The 16,351-nt window shown below is 25.5% G+C and overlaps 1 protein-coding gene across 1 annotated transcript; it reads left to right on the top strand.

The window, feature by feature from the left end:
• The first annotated feature begins 23 nt into the window (after nucleotides 1-23).
• Nucleotides 24-3,608, top strand: EAE98_008478 (uncharacterized protein). Its single transcript, XM_038956101.1, has 6 exons — nucleotides 24-385; nucleotides 466-1,537; nucleotides 1,672-2,080; nucleotides 2,130-2,669; nucleotides 2,720-3,200; nucleotides 3,258-3,608. The coding sequence occupies exons 2-6, from the start codon at nucleotides 1,370-1,372 to the stop codon at nucleotides 3,406-3,408; spliced, it is 1,749 nt and encodes a 582-aa protein (XP_038807560.1). The 5' UTR covers nucleotides 24-385; nucleotides 466-1,369; the 3' UTR covers nucleotides 3,409-3,608.
• The last annotated feature ends 12,743 nt before the right edge of the window (nucleotides 3,609-16,351 follow it).

The raw sequence follows: 16,351 nt of genomic DNA, 5'->3' as shown, positions 1-16,351 counted from the left end.
AAGCTGTTCACAAAATTCTCCAAGGCATAGGTGGCACTGAGTTTATCATCATCGAAGAAGTCGGAACATCGGAGCTTCAATGTTCGCTTAATCATATTTCAACGTGAGGGTGGTATCACGTGCAAGAGCCATTCTGATACATTCCTGCTGAATGTTTCTTTTTGGCCTTCAACACCGTCATTTCTCTGGAAAACTAAGTGAAGTACAGCAATATTTTGAATCATATACTTGTATTCATTCTTTGAGCCGGACTGATACCCAATGATCCATCACAGGAAGCATCACCTTCCAATCCAACCAGATGTTCCTATCAAAAATGACCTCGGGAGGCACATCGACCTGTATGGGTGTGTTCAACACTTTTGATTTCCAGAAATCTCAATAGGTAATCTCAAAAGTACCTGCTATATGAACATTCAATGCAATTGCTTTCCTTGCCACAATTAATATTAATGTTCTTTGCAGAGTTCAAAAGAGATGAATATCATTCCCTCAATTGATATTCCAATCAGAACATTGAAGCCATATCCTTACGCACATTATATATATACATCGTCAAACAAAGTTCAATCACAATCATTCAGTCTGAACATACGAGTACAGATTTGACATTTGTTTAGTAACAATGCACGGATACTTTGCCACTATACGCCGCAATCGGGTGTTCTGAGCTTCTGATGGGTTCCCACACACCTGAGGCTATCTTTCCTTTGCTCACCGATAGATTTCCTACATGAGCCATGATTACTTTCCATACCCCCGGATAGGCCATCAAGTCTCTAAGGCTGAAAGTCCCCGCATCTCACACTCCATTGCATATCCAATCCTCGGAACTCCCCTCATAGATTTGCGGATGTAGGCGTGAAAGCTACAGACCGACTCAAATGTATTGAGCCCGAAACGATAGGTTATCTATTTAGCGCTCACCACATCTATCGAGTTACCAGAAGTGTATCAAGATGATAATGAAGGATGTAAGTTATCAAGCAACACGATATCAGCCCGGGGTAATTTACCACATTAGCATGATACTAGGCCCATCGAGAGGCTAGGTCCGGTGAGGATTATCTTTTGGAACGTCTAACTGGTAAATGAGGGCCAATATCGGAGCTGCCAAGTGGCCAAGCCAAAAAGTTAGCAGCTTGGTTGCTTGGCGGTAATCAGCACTTCCACACGAACAAATAGAATCTTCAAATTTTTGATTGTCAGAAAGATAAGACTTTTCAATGCGGGCGAATTTCAGAGAGGTATATAGTTATTGCTGTGGTACAGTGTCTTGATTTCAGTGAATTCTGTGTTTCGGAACGAACCGACCAGAGATCTAACTACAATCCATTCTATTATCTCGTTGAGAATTTCCTGGTTGATCATGGTTGGTTGGGATACCAAACTCAACGATGCTGTTGCCGGCAGCATCGTCGGAAGAAGATTTCGTCTTGAAGGTTCTGGTCATGTAAAGTCAAGAGAGGGGTCAAGATTTCTGACAGAAATTCGTGCTGGATTGGCGACATTCTTCGCAATGGCATACATTATTTCTGTATGTTCTTGTCTCTTCAGTTATATCACCTGATCCAATCATTCACAATCACGAGAAGGACAGCCTCTCCTTCAAAAGTTCATTGCAGGTTGGGTTGGCTCGGTCTTCGATATCAGCTGACATCGAAAATTCAGGTTAATGCCACCATTCTCACCGATAGCGGTGGAACTTGCGTTTGCACCGACACGACTGATCCTACTTGTGCCAACGATGTTGACTACAATCTCTGTCTTGGAGTTATCCGTCGGGATTTCATCACTGGAACTGCTGCCATCTCTGCTCTAACGTCATTCTGTATGGGACTATTTGCAAACATGCCAATTGCATTGGCTCCAGGGATGGGTCTGAACGCTTACTTTACTTACACGGTCGTTGGATTTCACGGACTCGGGCCCGTTTCATATAGACTTGCCCTCACTGCGGTCTTTGTTGAAGGTTTTGTGTTTGTAGCATTATCGTTACTTGGATTGAGACAATGGCTAGCGAGAATCATCCCCGCTTCCATCAAACTCGCTTCTGGAGTAGGAATCGGTCTTTATTTGAGTAAGTATAACATTACCATGAGAAGACCCCAACACTAACTATCGGACAGCAATTATTGGTCTTGGATACAGTGCAGGTCTTGGTGTTATCACAGGGTCTCAATCTACCCCCCTTGAACTTGCAGGATGCGTCGCTAGTGCTTTCGACGAGACCGGTGTTTGTCCTGGATCCACTAAGATGCGTTCGCCTACTATGTGGATTGGAATATTCTGTGGTGGTTTTGTGACTGCAATTCTTATGGCATATCGCGTTAAGGGTGCAATCATTGCTGGCATTTTGTTGGTAGCGATCACCTCCTGGCCAAGAAATAGTTCGGTCACCTACTTTCCACACAACGATCCTACCGGTGATTCCAATTTTGACTTCTTCAAGAAAGTTGTTACGTTCCATGGGATTCAGGAGACACTTGTGGCACAAGACTGGGACGTGGCTGGCGTTACAGGACAATTTGGCCTGGCTTTGATTACTTTCCTCTATGTCGACATTTTGGATTGTACGGGAACACTGTATTCCATGGCACGCTTTTCCGGAGCCATTGATGAAGAGACTCAAGATTTCGAAGGTTCAGCTGTAGCATATCTTGTCGATGGTGAGAGTTACTCACCCCCTTTGATTTCAATCGCACTAATTTCTTTGCAGCTTTCGGCATTTCTATCGGCTCACTTTTTGGGCTATCACCAGTTACGGCATTCATTGAGTCCGGCGCTGGAATTTCTGAGGGTGGTAAAACTGGTATCACTGCTATGGTTACAGGCATTTGCTTCTTTATTTCGATCTTCTTCGCGCCTATTTTCGCTTCCATTCCACCTTGGGCTACAGGGTCCACTCTGATTATCGTCGGTGCCATGATGTGCAAAGCTGCCAAGGATATCAACTGGAAATATTGGGGCGATGCACTACCAGCTTTTATTACATTGGCTGTGATGCCATTCACATATTCTATTGCATACGGTTTAATTGCCGGTATCATTTCATACACGATTATCAACACCACAACCTGGGCATTAGAAAAGATTTCCGGTGGCCGTATTGTACCATACGATAAGGAGTTCAAGGAGCCATGGACATACAAGATCAAGGGTGGTATTCTGCCAGCTTGGCTTGTAAGAGCTTCGAAGGGGTAAGTTCTTGAGCCATACTTCAAGTTAAGAAAGTAAATGCTAATATTTTCCATTAGAAAGAAAGACTTTTGGCACGAGGATCCACCGATCAACACTTCATCAGCGGGTTCTTTCTCGGCTGGGGATTATGCGGATAAATCACGTGTTGAACCTCAACCTGTAACTCGTGCCATCGATGAGTCGAAGGCTGGTGAGAAATTGGCTTAATATGTGTCTCTCGTTTCAATTTTGAAAAGAATTTGTAGAATATGTTATAAAGAGCGGGAAATGATTATCGGTGTTGAATGAGGGATTGGAGATACCTGGTGGGAAAAATATGGAAAGCGAGGGTTGAGTACCTTCCTATATAATTATATTACTTTAAGCAACAAACAATCAACACTACTTGTTAATATCAAAATATTACTTGGATCTTTATTCAGCTGCAACTACAACTTCAACCCCATCGGCCGTTTAAACCACACGATTTTGCAACTTCTTCTCATACTAGTCCTTTGTGATTTATGCGAAAGTATTGTTTGTCTACGTGGAGGAAAAGATCCGGACAGGTTATTGTCAACTAACGAGCCCATTTTCTTCCAAATATATTATAATTCTGTACTAAGCACATATCTAGCTTTGGCCGCTAGAGAGAAATACAGTCTTTACATTCAAGCTGGGGAGGTTTGTATAGCGAAACGACCTCTAGATGGATATCGATTGAGCACTCAACCCTCATATTACATATTGAATTTTGTGAATATTGCAGAAGCTGATAATCCTCCTGAGGAACGCGATCAATGAATAGGTCAGTATTTTATTCTGGTCGGAGTTCTACTAATGACTCGGGATTGTATCAACTTATCGATCGTGCTATTAAGCTACTTTATGTAAATAATGTTCAGGCGAGGTTAAGTCGGTATATTCGTATCATATTGGAGAGATTTTGGAGGAAGTGGGAAAGTCGTGGTGTTTTGTAGATTGGAAGAGGTGTTTTTGTATGGCATACCTAGGTAGGTAGGTAGGTTATTCTGATGATATCAGGTACTTTGAGAGGTGTACTTTGTTTATGCATTGTCGTTGCGAAAAATGTGTCAACTATTAGCTAGTTCTTGATAAGATACTGATACTCAAAGACGATGAACATTTTGCTAAGGAGGAATGTCAGATTGTTTTGAGCTCTGGTCTCTGGTGGTGACGCTCATGCGTGGGGGTTTGGATACTTTCGAGGGATTGGAATTCTCTCTTGAAATCGGAAGAGAGAAGAGAGTGATGATATATGTTTCCTTGTACGATACTTGCTCGAGACTTGGTAATGAATAAATCCTCTTTCGTCACGTGCATCATTAGGGGTTTGCGGAGGACGAGGAGAGGAGTTGAATTGGTGTGGTGTTTTAGATGTTAAAGATATTGAGTTTCCTGGTATTGCGATATCGTGATTGTTCTTTCGTTCGACCATGGCAGTACCGGTATCTTTGCTGAATGGTATGGCTATGGTATTATTTCATAGGTATATGAAGTATCTATATAGATACCCATCTATCAAAGACTCATTGCTCAAATCCACACTCGCAAGATGGAGTAATTTACTTGTGACTAACAAGTCATGCGATTTTGACTGTTACATGTTATCCCCTAAACCACCAACTCAGGACTCCTTTATAGTCTATACATTAAGTAAAAATATCAATAACCTTATAAATAATATTAAAAATAAAAATGCTTATATTTAAAATCAAAAATTCAAATTTCTTAAATAAATTATAATAAATATATGAAGTTTATTTCTATATGTTTTTAATTAAAAAAAATTGATTGAAAACTTTTATAAATATTATTATATTTTGTTTTTTAAAAGAAAAGAATTTTAGATATAATTTATAAATAATTTATAATAATATTGTTTTTATATAAAAAATAATAATACATCTTTATATATATATATATATACAGTTCTATATTCATATACTATACTAAGAGCGATTCACAGGATCACATGACCAATCACGTGATCGTCGCTTATAAGCTTCCGAAAGCGACCATACGAAAACGACCGTATTTAGCTTCCGAAAACGACCATTATTAGTTTCCGAAAACAACTATATTAGATTCCGAAAACGACCATTAATAAAGAATAAGAAAAGGAGCTTTATTTCGAAGGAATGGCCGAATTAGGAAGAGATTTATGAGAGATAAACGAAAGCGGAAAGCTAGGATAGAATGGAAAAGGTATATAATATAGGCTTTTTCCCTCTTAATATAGGATAAGAAATTCAATATTACAATACAGATTTCAAAATATTATGTGTTTTTATTGCTTTTTAGTTGTTAAATTGAGCCAGCTTTTTATAATAGATTAATATTAGTCTAATCCCTTTTATATTTTATATATATTTTATATCTATATATCTATTTATAACCTACAATAGGTTATAAGCCCGGTATCTCATATCTACAATTAAAATACAAGTTTATACACATCGATATTCGATTCGAAAAAGTAAGGAAAGGGTTGTACGACTGAAAATCAGTCAAAAAAGCAACCGAAATCCGAGTATTTAACGAAATCGTATTCAAAATCTATTGAGTTGATATGTATTCACTCAATCAAGATGTTATACATATCACCTAAGCGCATACATACGCTAATACAAGCGTATATCAATCCCGAATCTATATTCAAGTTTTTAGTTTATATATACTAGTATAGTATTAATATAAAAACTATATTACACAAAAGGAATATTATTTAATAGTGCTATACACTATCAATACTATATATTATCGGCAATATAATAATCCCCTTACTACACCGGACATAATGGATTTAAATATCATACCTTATTAAAGATATAAAGCTAGTTATCGCTTATATACGAACCCTTATCGAATCATCGAATCCTTATCGAATCACCAAACTTTTATCGAACTATATAGCTATCGATTTATATATATATATATATATACGTATACAAATCCTTATCGAACTATCGAACTCTTATTGAATTATCGAATCCTTATCGAACCATCGAACCTTTGTCGATTGATATATACTTCACTTATATTATTAAATTATATATATATATATATATATATATATATATTATATAGAACTTGTAAGTGAAGATATATTTATAAGAGCAATTAAAAAATTCCAAAAGTTCCAAGATAATAGAAAATATAAAGTAATTCAATACAAAAGCAAGGAAGAAACTAGGAATAATAGCAATTTCCTTACAAAATTACAATTTCAAATAATAGTTCGATATTATCTAATAATTTAAAAAAACGAAATTCAAGTTGAAATAGATCAATTAGGTATCGAGGATTCAGTATATAGTTATATAGTATATTATAATTATAAAGATATTATATATTCGGATTTATTACTTGTAGAATACACTGTTTGGTTTTTATATTATATACAGAACGCTATAATATATAATTATATCGATCCGAATTACAATCTAATCAACTTCGAAATCCTAAATATCTTTTATATATTGAATTTAATTCGAAAAGAGGAGGCTACTTTAATTAAAAAAGAAATCCTTTATTCCTATATAAATACTATAATAAATATTAAATAAATATATTATATATATTTATTTATATATAGAATTAGTATGAAACTATTCTGAATAGTCGATAAAAGGATATACGAAAAAACTAAATAATACGGAATACAATATTATTTAATACGAAACAAGAAGGGAATACTATATAAATAATAGTAACCTATATAATTATATTGTTTATTCAATAAGGGTTATATATCAACCAATAAAAGAAAGAATCGAAAATCCAGAAGATTCTATTTATAGCTTAACTATATTGTATAATTATAATAGAAAAACTATTAGGAGAAATTCTAATCTTATTATTAAAGAAATCTAAAATTCAACCTATTACGGAGGTAATAGCTATATCTAATAATTACTTTGATTAGAGAATAGATATGTAAAGTAATAATAAACTAGATTGATTTGAGGTATAATCTTAATAATTATATTTGTTTTATATATTCTAATCAAATAAGATATTTGTTTAATTAGATATATAGAGTATATAAATGAAATGAATGAAATAATGTTAGTAATTATAGGAGTGAGTATTTTGAAGAAGTATTGGGATTAATGCTTATAAGATTATATTATATAATAAATTCCGTGATATACCCTCTAGATTACTAGATATTTTGATGGTTATACCAAGTGATTTATATAATAAACAAATAAAAAATTCTTAGATAGTAAGTAGTATAAGTATTAGTAAGTATTTTATTTGAATAATTATTATAAATTTATTTATTAGATAGATTTATTTATTAAATAAAAGAATATAAAATATATAAATATATAGAGTTTTTTATAAAAGAAAAGAGTAAATTATATTATTTATTTAGACAATCTATAAGAAAATAACAATATTAAAATAAGGGAATTAATTCTTTGGATTGATGTATATCAGGAGGCTTGAATTATATTGATTATTATTAACTAGATATTTATATTAATTAATTTGATTGATTTGTATATATAGCGTTTTTATAGTAATAATAGAATTAAATAGAAACTAATGGATTTTGGGGGATATAGTGAATCAAGATAATTATAAGAGAGAGATAGTTTTCTTTTTTTAATCTTTATATTCGATAATTTGATATATTCTTTAAATATGCCTTTTCCTTTCAGAGAATCCCTTGATTCTGTTGATATTTCTGGTCGATATATAACTACCTCTTTGTATAATATACTGAAAAGTGATATTTAATTTAATAAATCAAATACTTAATATATTTCTACTTAATTATTATTTTTTATTAAGATTTGATTATTTTCTAATAAAAGAACTTTACGAATAAAGCTTTTTTTAATAAATTTCAATAAAATTCTGATAATAACTTTTTAAAGAAAATTAAAATTATTTATAATTATTGGATTGAAGTAAATAAATATTATATAATGATTACTTTTATAGAATACAATAATCTCTTTATTAATAATACAGATAAAGATTATTTTCCTAATCTTCCTTTCAACAATAAAAATTCCTTATCAAAAACCCCTTTCTTCTCGAATAAATTTATTCTTATATTTAGATTAAATAAACCCCAAATATCTACTCACAAAGCTTATAATAAATGTAAATAAAAAGATTCTAGATATAATCTTAAAAATAAGGATATACAAAACTCTATTCTTTATATAAAGTATATTCATTTTTTTCTTTTTGATTATTATAAAGAGTATAATAAGTATTTTAAATAGAAAAATGCTTTTTTTTTTTAATATTAAAAGTATATTATATATACTTATATACTTCTTTTAATGTATTTGAAATCTTTAACTATTCGATTATTGGAATTTTATAATTCTGAATTTATAATACTTCCTGAAAAGGTATATTCTAATCTTTTTATATTATTATAATCTACTGATATACTCTTTAAAGGATTATTCTAAATTAAAAATCAATTTATATTGTAATAATAATTATATTAGCAATAACTAAAAAAAATAGCAAATTTATTAATCTTAATTCTTTTTTATTATTAATACAAATTATATTTTTTCCCCCTATTTAATTATTATAATTATTTGTTCATCTATTTTTCTCATTAAAATTATTATCTTTCTTTTTAATTAAAAAACAGAAATTCTTTTTTACCCTTAAATCTCTTATAGCTAAATATACAAAAGTCAAAGTACACATCCCTATAATGAATTTAAAGGCTTGATTACAATCTGCTCATTTTGTTTCAAAAAATAAAGATAAAATAGTATTTGATATTGATAATAATAATAATCTTAATAATAAATATAATACTATTAATTAAAATAATATAATTAATTCTAGCAATAAACTAATTAATAAGAAAAGATAGATTGATTTGATAAATCTTGATTTTGAATATATTAAAAGGAAGTATATATTAAAAGAAAAAGTTCCTATTTGATTTTACTAATTCTGATATTTATATTTTGTAGGTTTAAAAGGAATATAAAATAATTGAATTTTTGTTATAATAAGTTTTTAATTAATTTATTTATTATTATTTCTATTATAAGCAAATATATAAAATAAAAACTCTCTTTTGAATATTCTTAATATAATTATATATTCTATATATTAATATATTTTAGTTTAATAATAATCCTTTTGTTTTTTTTTATTATTAATCTGATTATTTATTAATTATTACAAAAAATTATAACTAATTACTTGATTACAAAATTGATTTTTTTAAGAAATTACAATATAACTAATATTTCTTTTAATATATATTTAATATTAAATAATTTGATTTTAGTAATAAATATAATAATTATATCTTGCCTTGAAGTTTTTTATATTATTAATTTATTAAATAATAAGATTACAAAACCTTAAGATAATCTTTATAATTCTTTATCATTAATAAATAAGATATCTGAAAAGAATAAAAGCTGTAGAATCTGTTTTTAATTATATCCAATTGAATAATATCTTATATTCCAAAAATACTATATACAATAATCAATTGCTTTCATATAATTTGGAAATAAATTAATTAGAAAGTAATTAAATTACAAAACTACAAATATAATATTTACTCTAACTATAATTACAATATATAGTATTGATTTTACCTTCTCTTAATAGATTTATATAAATATAATAATTACAATTCCATCATATTTTATAAATTCTATTATTAATAAAGATATATATACATTACTATTATTAAGATTAAACTTTTTTACAATCTTTTCAATATAAATATTATATACTAACCAGAGTTTTTTCATTTTTTGATTATAAATAATTCGAATACCCAAAAATCACTTTGTATCACCTAAATCTCTTAGTTTATAGGCAGCCTTAATATCAGAGATAATATTATCAGCTATTAATACATTCTTACAATAATATATAATCTATATATTATCCATAAAAAATAATATCAAAATAATTTAATCTAAGTTTATAAAAAGATAGAGTTCCTCTTTATATTAATTTAAATCTAAATTCTTAAATATCTTACTAAAATCTTTAAACCATAATACAAGGGAATCTTAGAGATTATATAATACACAATTAAGAATTATATATTTATTTAATTTCTTAAATTCATTTAGTAAATAGTAAATTATAGATATATCTAATAGATCCCTATAAGTATTAATAAATATATTAATAATATCAAATTACTTTATTTTCAAATTGTATTTTGTTATCAGTATTATTATAATTCTGAATAATCTTCTAGTAAGTATTGCAATATAAATTGATTTGATAATATTCTTTACTTAAAGATTATTATAAATAACTAATTTAGCTTGATATTATATTAAGAATCCTTGTTTATTATATTTATATATAAATACCTATTATAATAATATCAGAATAATTAGTATATCTTATACATTGATTTTATATCATATTTTGTAATCTTTTAGGTTATTAATTTCAATCTTATATTTATATTTAAACTATTTTTTTAAGAAATAATCCTTGAGTTAGTAATAACACTAAAGTAGTTTGGATAATTCTAATAGATATAGATTGGATAGCTTCTTTAAGGCTCTTTTTTCAGATATATTAAAAGGATTTGGTTTTGTTTATATTACAAAGATAATCACATTATATATAATAATAAATAAATGGATATTCCTCTATATATTCATATTTGAATAATTAGATTAAAATATTAAATAGAAATCTTCGATACAAAAATCATTTTTTAATAATAAGTTTATAATAAAAATACCTATAAATGTATAATTATTTATAAAGGGATTGTTCTATAATCTCTTTTATTGTTAAATTTGATAATAATAATCTATAAATATATTGATATTAAAAGTTGTATTGTTAAAAGCAAAGGATTAATATTCAAATAAATTGAGAATTGAATAAGGGATTTTAATCCTTATAATTCTTTGTTTTTTGGATTTTCGATTAAAAAGAAATAGAATTTTATTTTTCTTGAATTGATTGATTATATATATCAAAAAAAGTAATCTTTTCAGTGATATTATTTTCTCTACAACATAGGTGTTTATAATATCAATAAGATAAATATCTGAATTGTTTTTGTACTTCCTATATATAACTTGAATAATATTATTAATATACTCATATTCTATACTTTCAGATTAATTACTATAATTACTTGATATTAAAGTAGAACTTATAGATTTCTATAATTAATTAATAATAATTATTTATTCTTGAATTCGATCTTTTATCTCTAAAGCCTCTCCAGAATATAGAACCTTATATATACTACTACTTTTAGTATTCCTATATAAACTTTTATTTTTTAAAGATATTCCCGAATTCTACTTGTATTAAAATATATCTGAAATATATATAGTAATATCAGTAGAACTAGTAATAGTATATAAAGAAATTATTATATTATCCTTTTGATTGATAATTATATTATCGATATTAATTATCTATTAAATATTAAGAGTTAATATAAATTACTATAACTCTTGATTTATATATATATCAATAGTTTTATTTAATTAATTCATTTTATATATCCTTTTCTCAAAAAAAGTAATATTTCGAATAATAATAATTCGCTTGAGTTTGAATATTCAGATATAATAAATTGAAAAACCTAATATATATTCAATGAAATATTCAATATTTGCTTTAGGATTAATTTTATAAATTCTTTTATTTATATCTAATTCTTTTTCCTTATCTAAAGAATATACTCTACATCTATATCGATATATTCTACTCTAATTTAAATAAAGATTAACAGTTAAGTAATCCACAATTACTAAGGCAGATAATTATAGATATTTATAAAATCAAATATCCAGTACTTTATTTAAGGATTTAAATAATTAAGCTTTAAAAGGATTAATATTATATAAATAGATAGTAGTTTGTATTACTTCAATCTATAAAAGATTAGATATACCTACAGAGATCTGTATTTTAATCTATTTAATAATTATCTTTTGTTTTACTTATTCCGATTTACTATTTGATTTATATATATTTAGTGAGAATAATTCAAGTTCTATATTTTCGGTTTTAATCCAATTTTCGAATACAGTATTTCCTATAATATCAATAACTGAAATATTATTATCCTACTTAATACAGATTACTAAGAAATTATACTTTCTAAATACTCAAACAAAAAAGTTTTAGATTATATCAAATATTTCAAAATAAGTTTTTTGATATAATAAAAAACTAAAAATCTTCTTATTAAATATATCTTTGATAATTAGAAACTAGAATGCTTTTATATATATATATAGAAAATCAAATAAATTCTATTATATTTTGTAGAAGGGATATAGTAATCGGGATTTATTAGAAGCTTATAATATTATTTACTTTACATATATATATAAATAATCAATACATTTAATTCTAAAGAGTTCTTTAATCTTTATATTCCTTATTAAGAAAATAAGATATTCAAGAGTTTTTTTATTCAAATATTCTAATTATTTATACTAAAGTTATATAGAATCCTTTTGAGATTTAAATAGATTTTTTGATTAATAAAATAGTTTTTTGATATTGAAATTGAGTATAGAATATATTAAAAGATTTGGATTTATAGATATTATATTCAGATTAATTAAATAAAAAAAAAGTGATTTATATTCTAAAAACAAAAGATTATTTTTATAAGTATAATAAGTAATAATATAATTATTCTTAAGATTATCTTTTTATAATATAAAGTCTATTCCTAAAAACCATATTTCAGTATCTAAAAGCTTTATTTCTGAAACAATATTAATATAAAATCCAGGAATATATATAATATTAAAAAGAACCAGATCATCTTTTGAACCTTGAAATCTTTAAAGGATATTCTTAATTGTATAAATATCTTATTCAACAATTTATATTTTTGATATTCCTATTTCAATATAATCTAATATTAATAAAGGTATATATTTATATCTATCAAGAAGATTAATATTATTAATGAAATATATTATATTATTACTATCTAATATAATACTATCAGAAAATTGATAGAGTGAATTAGAAGTAGTAGTATAAATCCTATAATTAATAGAATTTTGAATAAGATAGATAATTATTCTTAATTTAAAATCTTACAAATCATAGGATTGAAAATTATTATTTTTTGAATTGATTTATTCTTTTTATTCTTATATTTTATATATATTCAATTATCAATTATTCTTAATTCTTTCTTGTATATTATTATATTCCTTTTCTATTAATAAAATCAGATTCCAAAAATTACATTTTCTGGTAAATACAAATTTTATTATTTAGTATATCTTAAGATAGTAATTTCTATCTGCTTTTTTATTTTTCTAATCGGATTTTGATTTATAAAAATATTCATATCAATTACTTACTCTTTTGAAATCTCTTTTCTAAACATTACTTTACTTTTCTTATAAATTATCAGGATTCTGTTTAGATTTAGAATTGATAATCGAGAATATATTTTTGCTTTTAGGAATTAAAGAATTCTAATAAATTAAGTTATTAAAGATATTCTTGAATTGTTTCAAAAAGTAATTAGGAATTCCGAATTGATTATTAATCTCAATCTAAATAAATATAATATTCATTCAAATAAAAAGTATATGTATTCCTATAGCTTATAGGAAATTAATAATTACTAAATCATTTTTTATTTTAATATAATACGATTTTATTATTGTATAAGCTCTGGTTTATTCATTATACTATTTAATTAAATCAATTCAATTTATAATTGCTTATTAAAAAATATTTCAATATTTTTGAACAATAATAGATTTTGTAATTGTTGTAGTAAGTGTAAGTTTATTCTATAGCTTTTAAATAATCGTTTTGAGTAATAAGGTTTTAATATTATTGTTTTTAAGAGTAAATTCTATAAAATAGGATATATCTATTATTTCCGTAATCTATTTATAGATATTCTAATACAATTTATATATAATATTATATTTATCTCTTTAATATTAGTATTCTCCTTAAAATATAAAGTATTTAATTAAGATATTTTAATAAGTGATTGCTTTAGGCCTTATAGGCTTAAGTATTGACTTTTTAGAAGATAGTAATAAAATTATCTTAATATCTTCTTTTAAATTTTTCTATTAAGATTATTTGTAAATATTAAGATTAAAGAAATACTTTATTTGATTATTCAAATTATATTTTCTTATAAAATCAATAATTATAATAAATTTAGGTAAATCTTTAATAAACTAATCTTTATTATAAATATAAATCAATTAGTAAAAAGTTTTTCTATTTTTTGAAAATTCTTTAAAACTAATTGAAGTGATTGGAATAGATTTGAAATCAGATGGTTTGATATTCTTCCAGATATTTTTTGATATATAGAGGTATTGTAAATTTAAAAACCATTTTAATTAGTATTTATAGATAACGAGTTAAATAATTTTTGAGGAATTAGATTTTGATATAATAAAATTATAAAAAGGTATAAAAGAGAATATATTTGAATTAAAATGATTAAAAGATATATATATATAATGAGGATATAATATAAATACTAACCAGACTTATAATTATCACGAAGGTAATAGTTATATCTAATAATCACTTTGATTAGGGAATAAGTATATAAAATGATAATAAATTAGATTGACTTGAAGTATAATCTTAATGATTATATCTGCTTTATATACCCTAATCGAATGAGGTATTCGTTTAATTAAATATATAAAGCATATAAATAAAATGAATGAAATAGTATTAGTAATTATAGGAATAAGTACTCCGAAGGAGTACCAGAATTAGTACTTGTAAGGTTATACTATACGGTGAATTCCGTGATACAACCTATATTCAAAACACAATTATAAAAAAAGGTCTAAATTCGAATACAAATCTAATTCTTATTAAAATCGAAAACTAAAATATCAACTTAATATTCAGATTAGCGAAAAGAGAAACCAATCAACTAAAATCGCTAGAAATCTCTGTATTTAGCAATATAATGTATATTACAATATAATTGTATTAATATAATAAGAGATATTAAATATATTAATTCCTTTAGTCTACTTTTGTTTATATCCCTAAGATTAAATCTAATTAAAAAATAAAACTAGGTCCCTAGAAGCTATACATATATGTATACATTATTTATAATGGATCGTATAGCATTATATCTTATATAAAGGTGCCCTAACTTGAATAGATTTATATATAAAGGTTTATATAAGTTTATATTAAAAAATGATAGTTAAATATTAAATCATTTTTTGAATTAAAGCTTTATAAAAGCTATATAAAGATTCTGATTCTATAATATTTATTACACTATAATAAAATATTTATATATACTAAAATAAATATATAAAAATGAATATAAATCAAGGAATCAAATATATTGGTCCTAAACTAAATAGTTAATCTAATTATATAAAATGGTATTAAAAATCTAAGCTTTTTTTAAAAACTAATGGTTTTATACTCTATATAAACAATTCAGAAAAAGGCTCTAAAAGAAAATACTATTTTAAAAACAATAATACGTTTATTTCAAAGAAGATTCATTTTAAATATAGCGAAAAATTGAAAGAATATAAAAATAAATCCAAAAAAGCTCTAGCTACACTAAAATCAATAATATCGATAGATTTAATTAATAGATTTAAGGATAAAACTAATTCAATAAAGCTTTAGGATATTATAAATAAAATTTATGGTGAAACTTCTCTTGATATAATAGGGAGATATTTTAATAGGCTAATAGAATCAAATTATAATGATTTTAATAATATGGATAAATATACAAACTATATACTTTTATTCTATATATATTTAAAAAAATTAAAATTTGAATTGCAAAAAACTTATATAATATAGATTATATTTAATAATCTAAACAATTCATTTAATTCATTTAAATTAAGAAAAACTAAAAAACTTTTGAAAAACTTAAATAATAATAATAATATTGATTTAGATAAGTTAATATCTGAATTAATATTTGAGAAATCTAGAATGAAAGGTTCTATAAAGTTTAATAGAGTAATAAAACTACAAAATACTATTCCAAATTGTACTTTTTGTAATAAAAAGGGGTATTTAGAGGAAAAGTGCTTTAAAAAGCATTTAGAACTTTATAATAAAAACTATAAAAGATTTAAAAACTCATTTAAAAATAGTAAAAAATCAAATAAAAAAC

Source organism: Botrytis deweyae, assembly GCF_014898535.1.
Source record: "Botrytis deweyae strain B1 chromosome Unknown BDEW_022, whole genome shotgun sequence".
Classification (NCBI taxonomy): Eukaryota; Fungi; Ascomycota; class Leotiomycetes; order Helotiales; family Sclerotiniaceae; genus Botrytis; species Botrytis deweyae.
The sequence above is the reverse complement of the archived record's forward strand: the minus strand, read 5'-3'. Positions and strand labels throughout refer to the sequence as shown.

What these genes read in the sequence shown, in the direction of transcription:
- EAE98_008478 (XM_038956101.1), top strand. Translation starts at nt 1,370, where the DNA reads ATGGTTGGTTGGGATACCAAACTCAACGATGCTGTTGCCGGCAGCATC. An exon ending in AGGAATCGGTCTTTATTTGA is followed by an intron (nt 2,081 to 2,129) that starts GTAAGTATAACA and finishes ACTATCGGACAG; the next exon opens with CAATTATTGGTCTTGGATAC. An exon ending in CTTGTAAGAGCTTCGAAGGG is followed by an intron (nt 3,201 to 3,257) that starts GTAAGTTCTTGA and finishes ATTTTCCATTAG; the next exon opens with AAAGAAAGACTTTTGGCACG.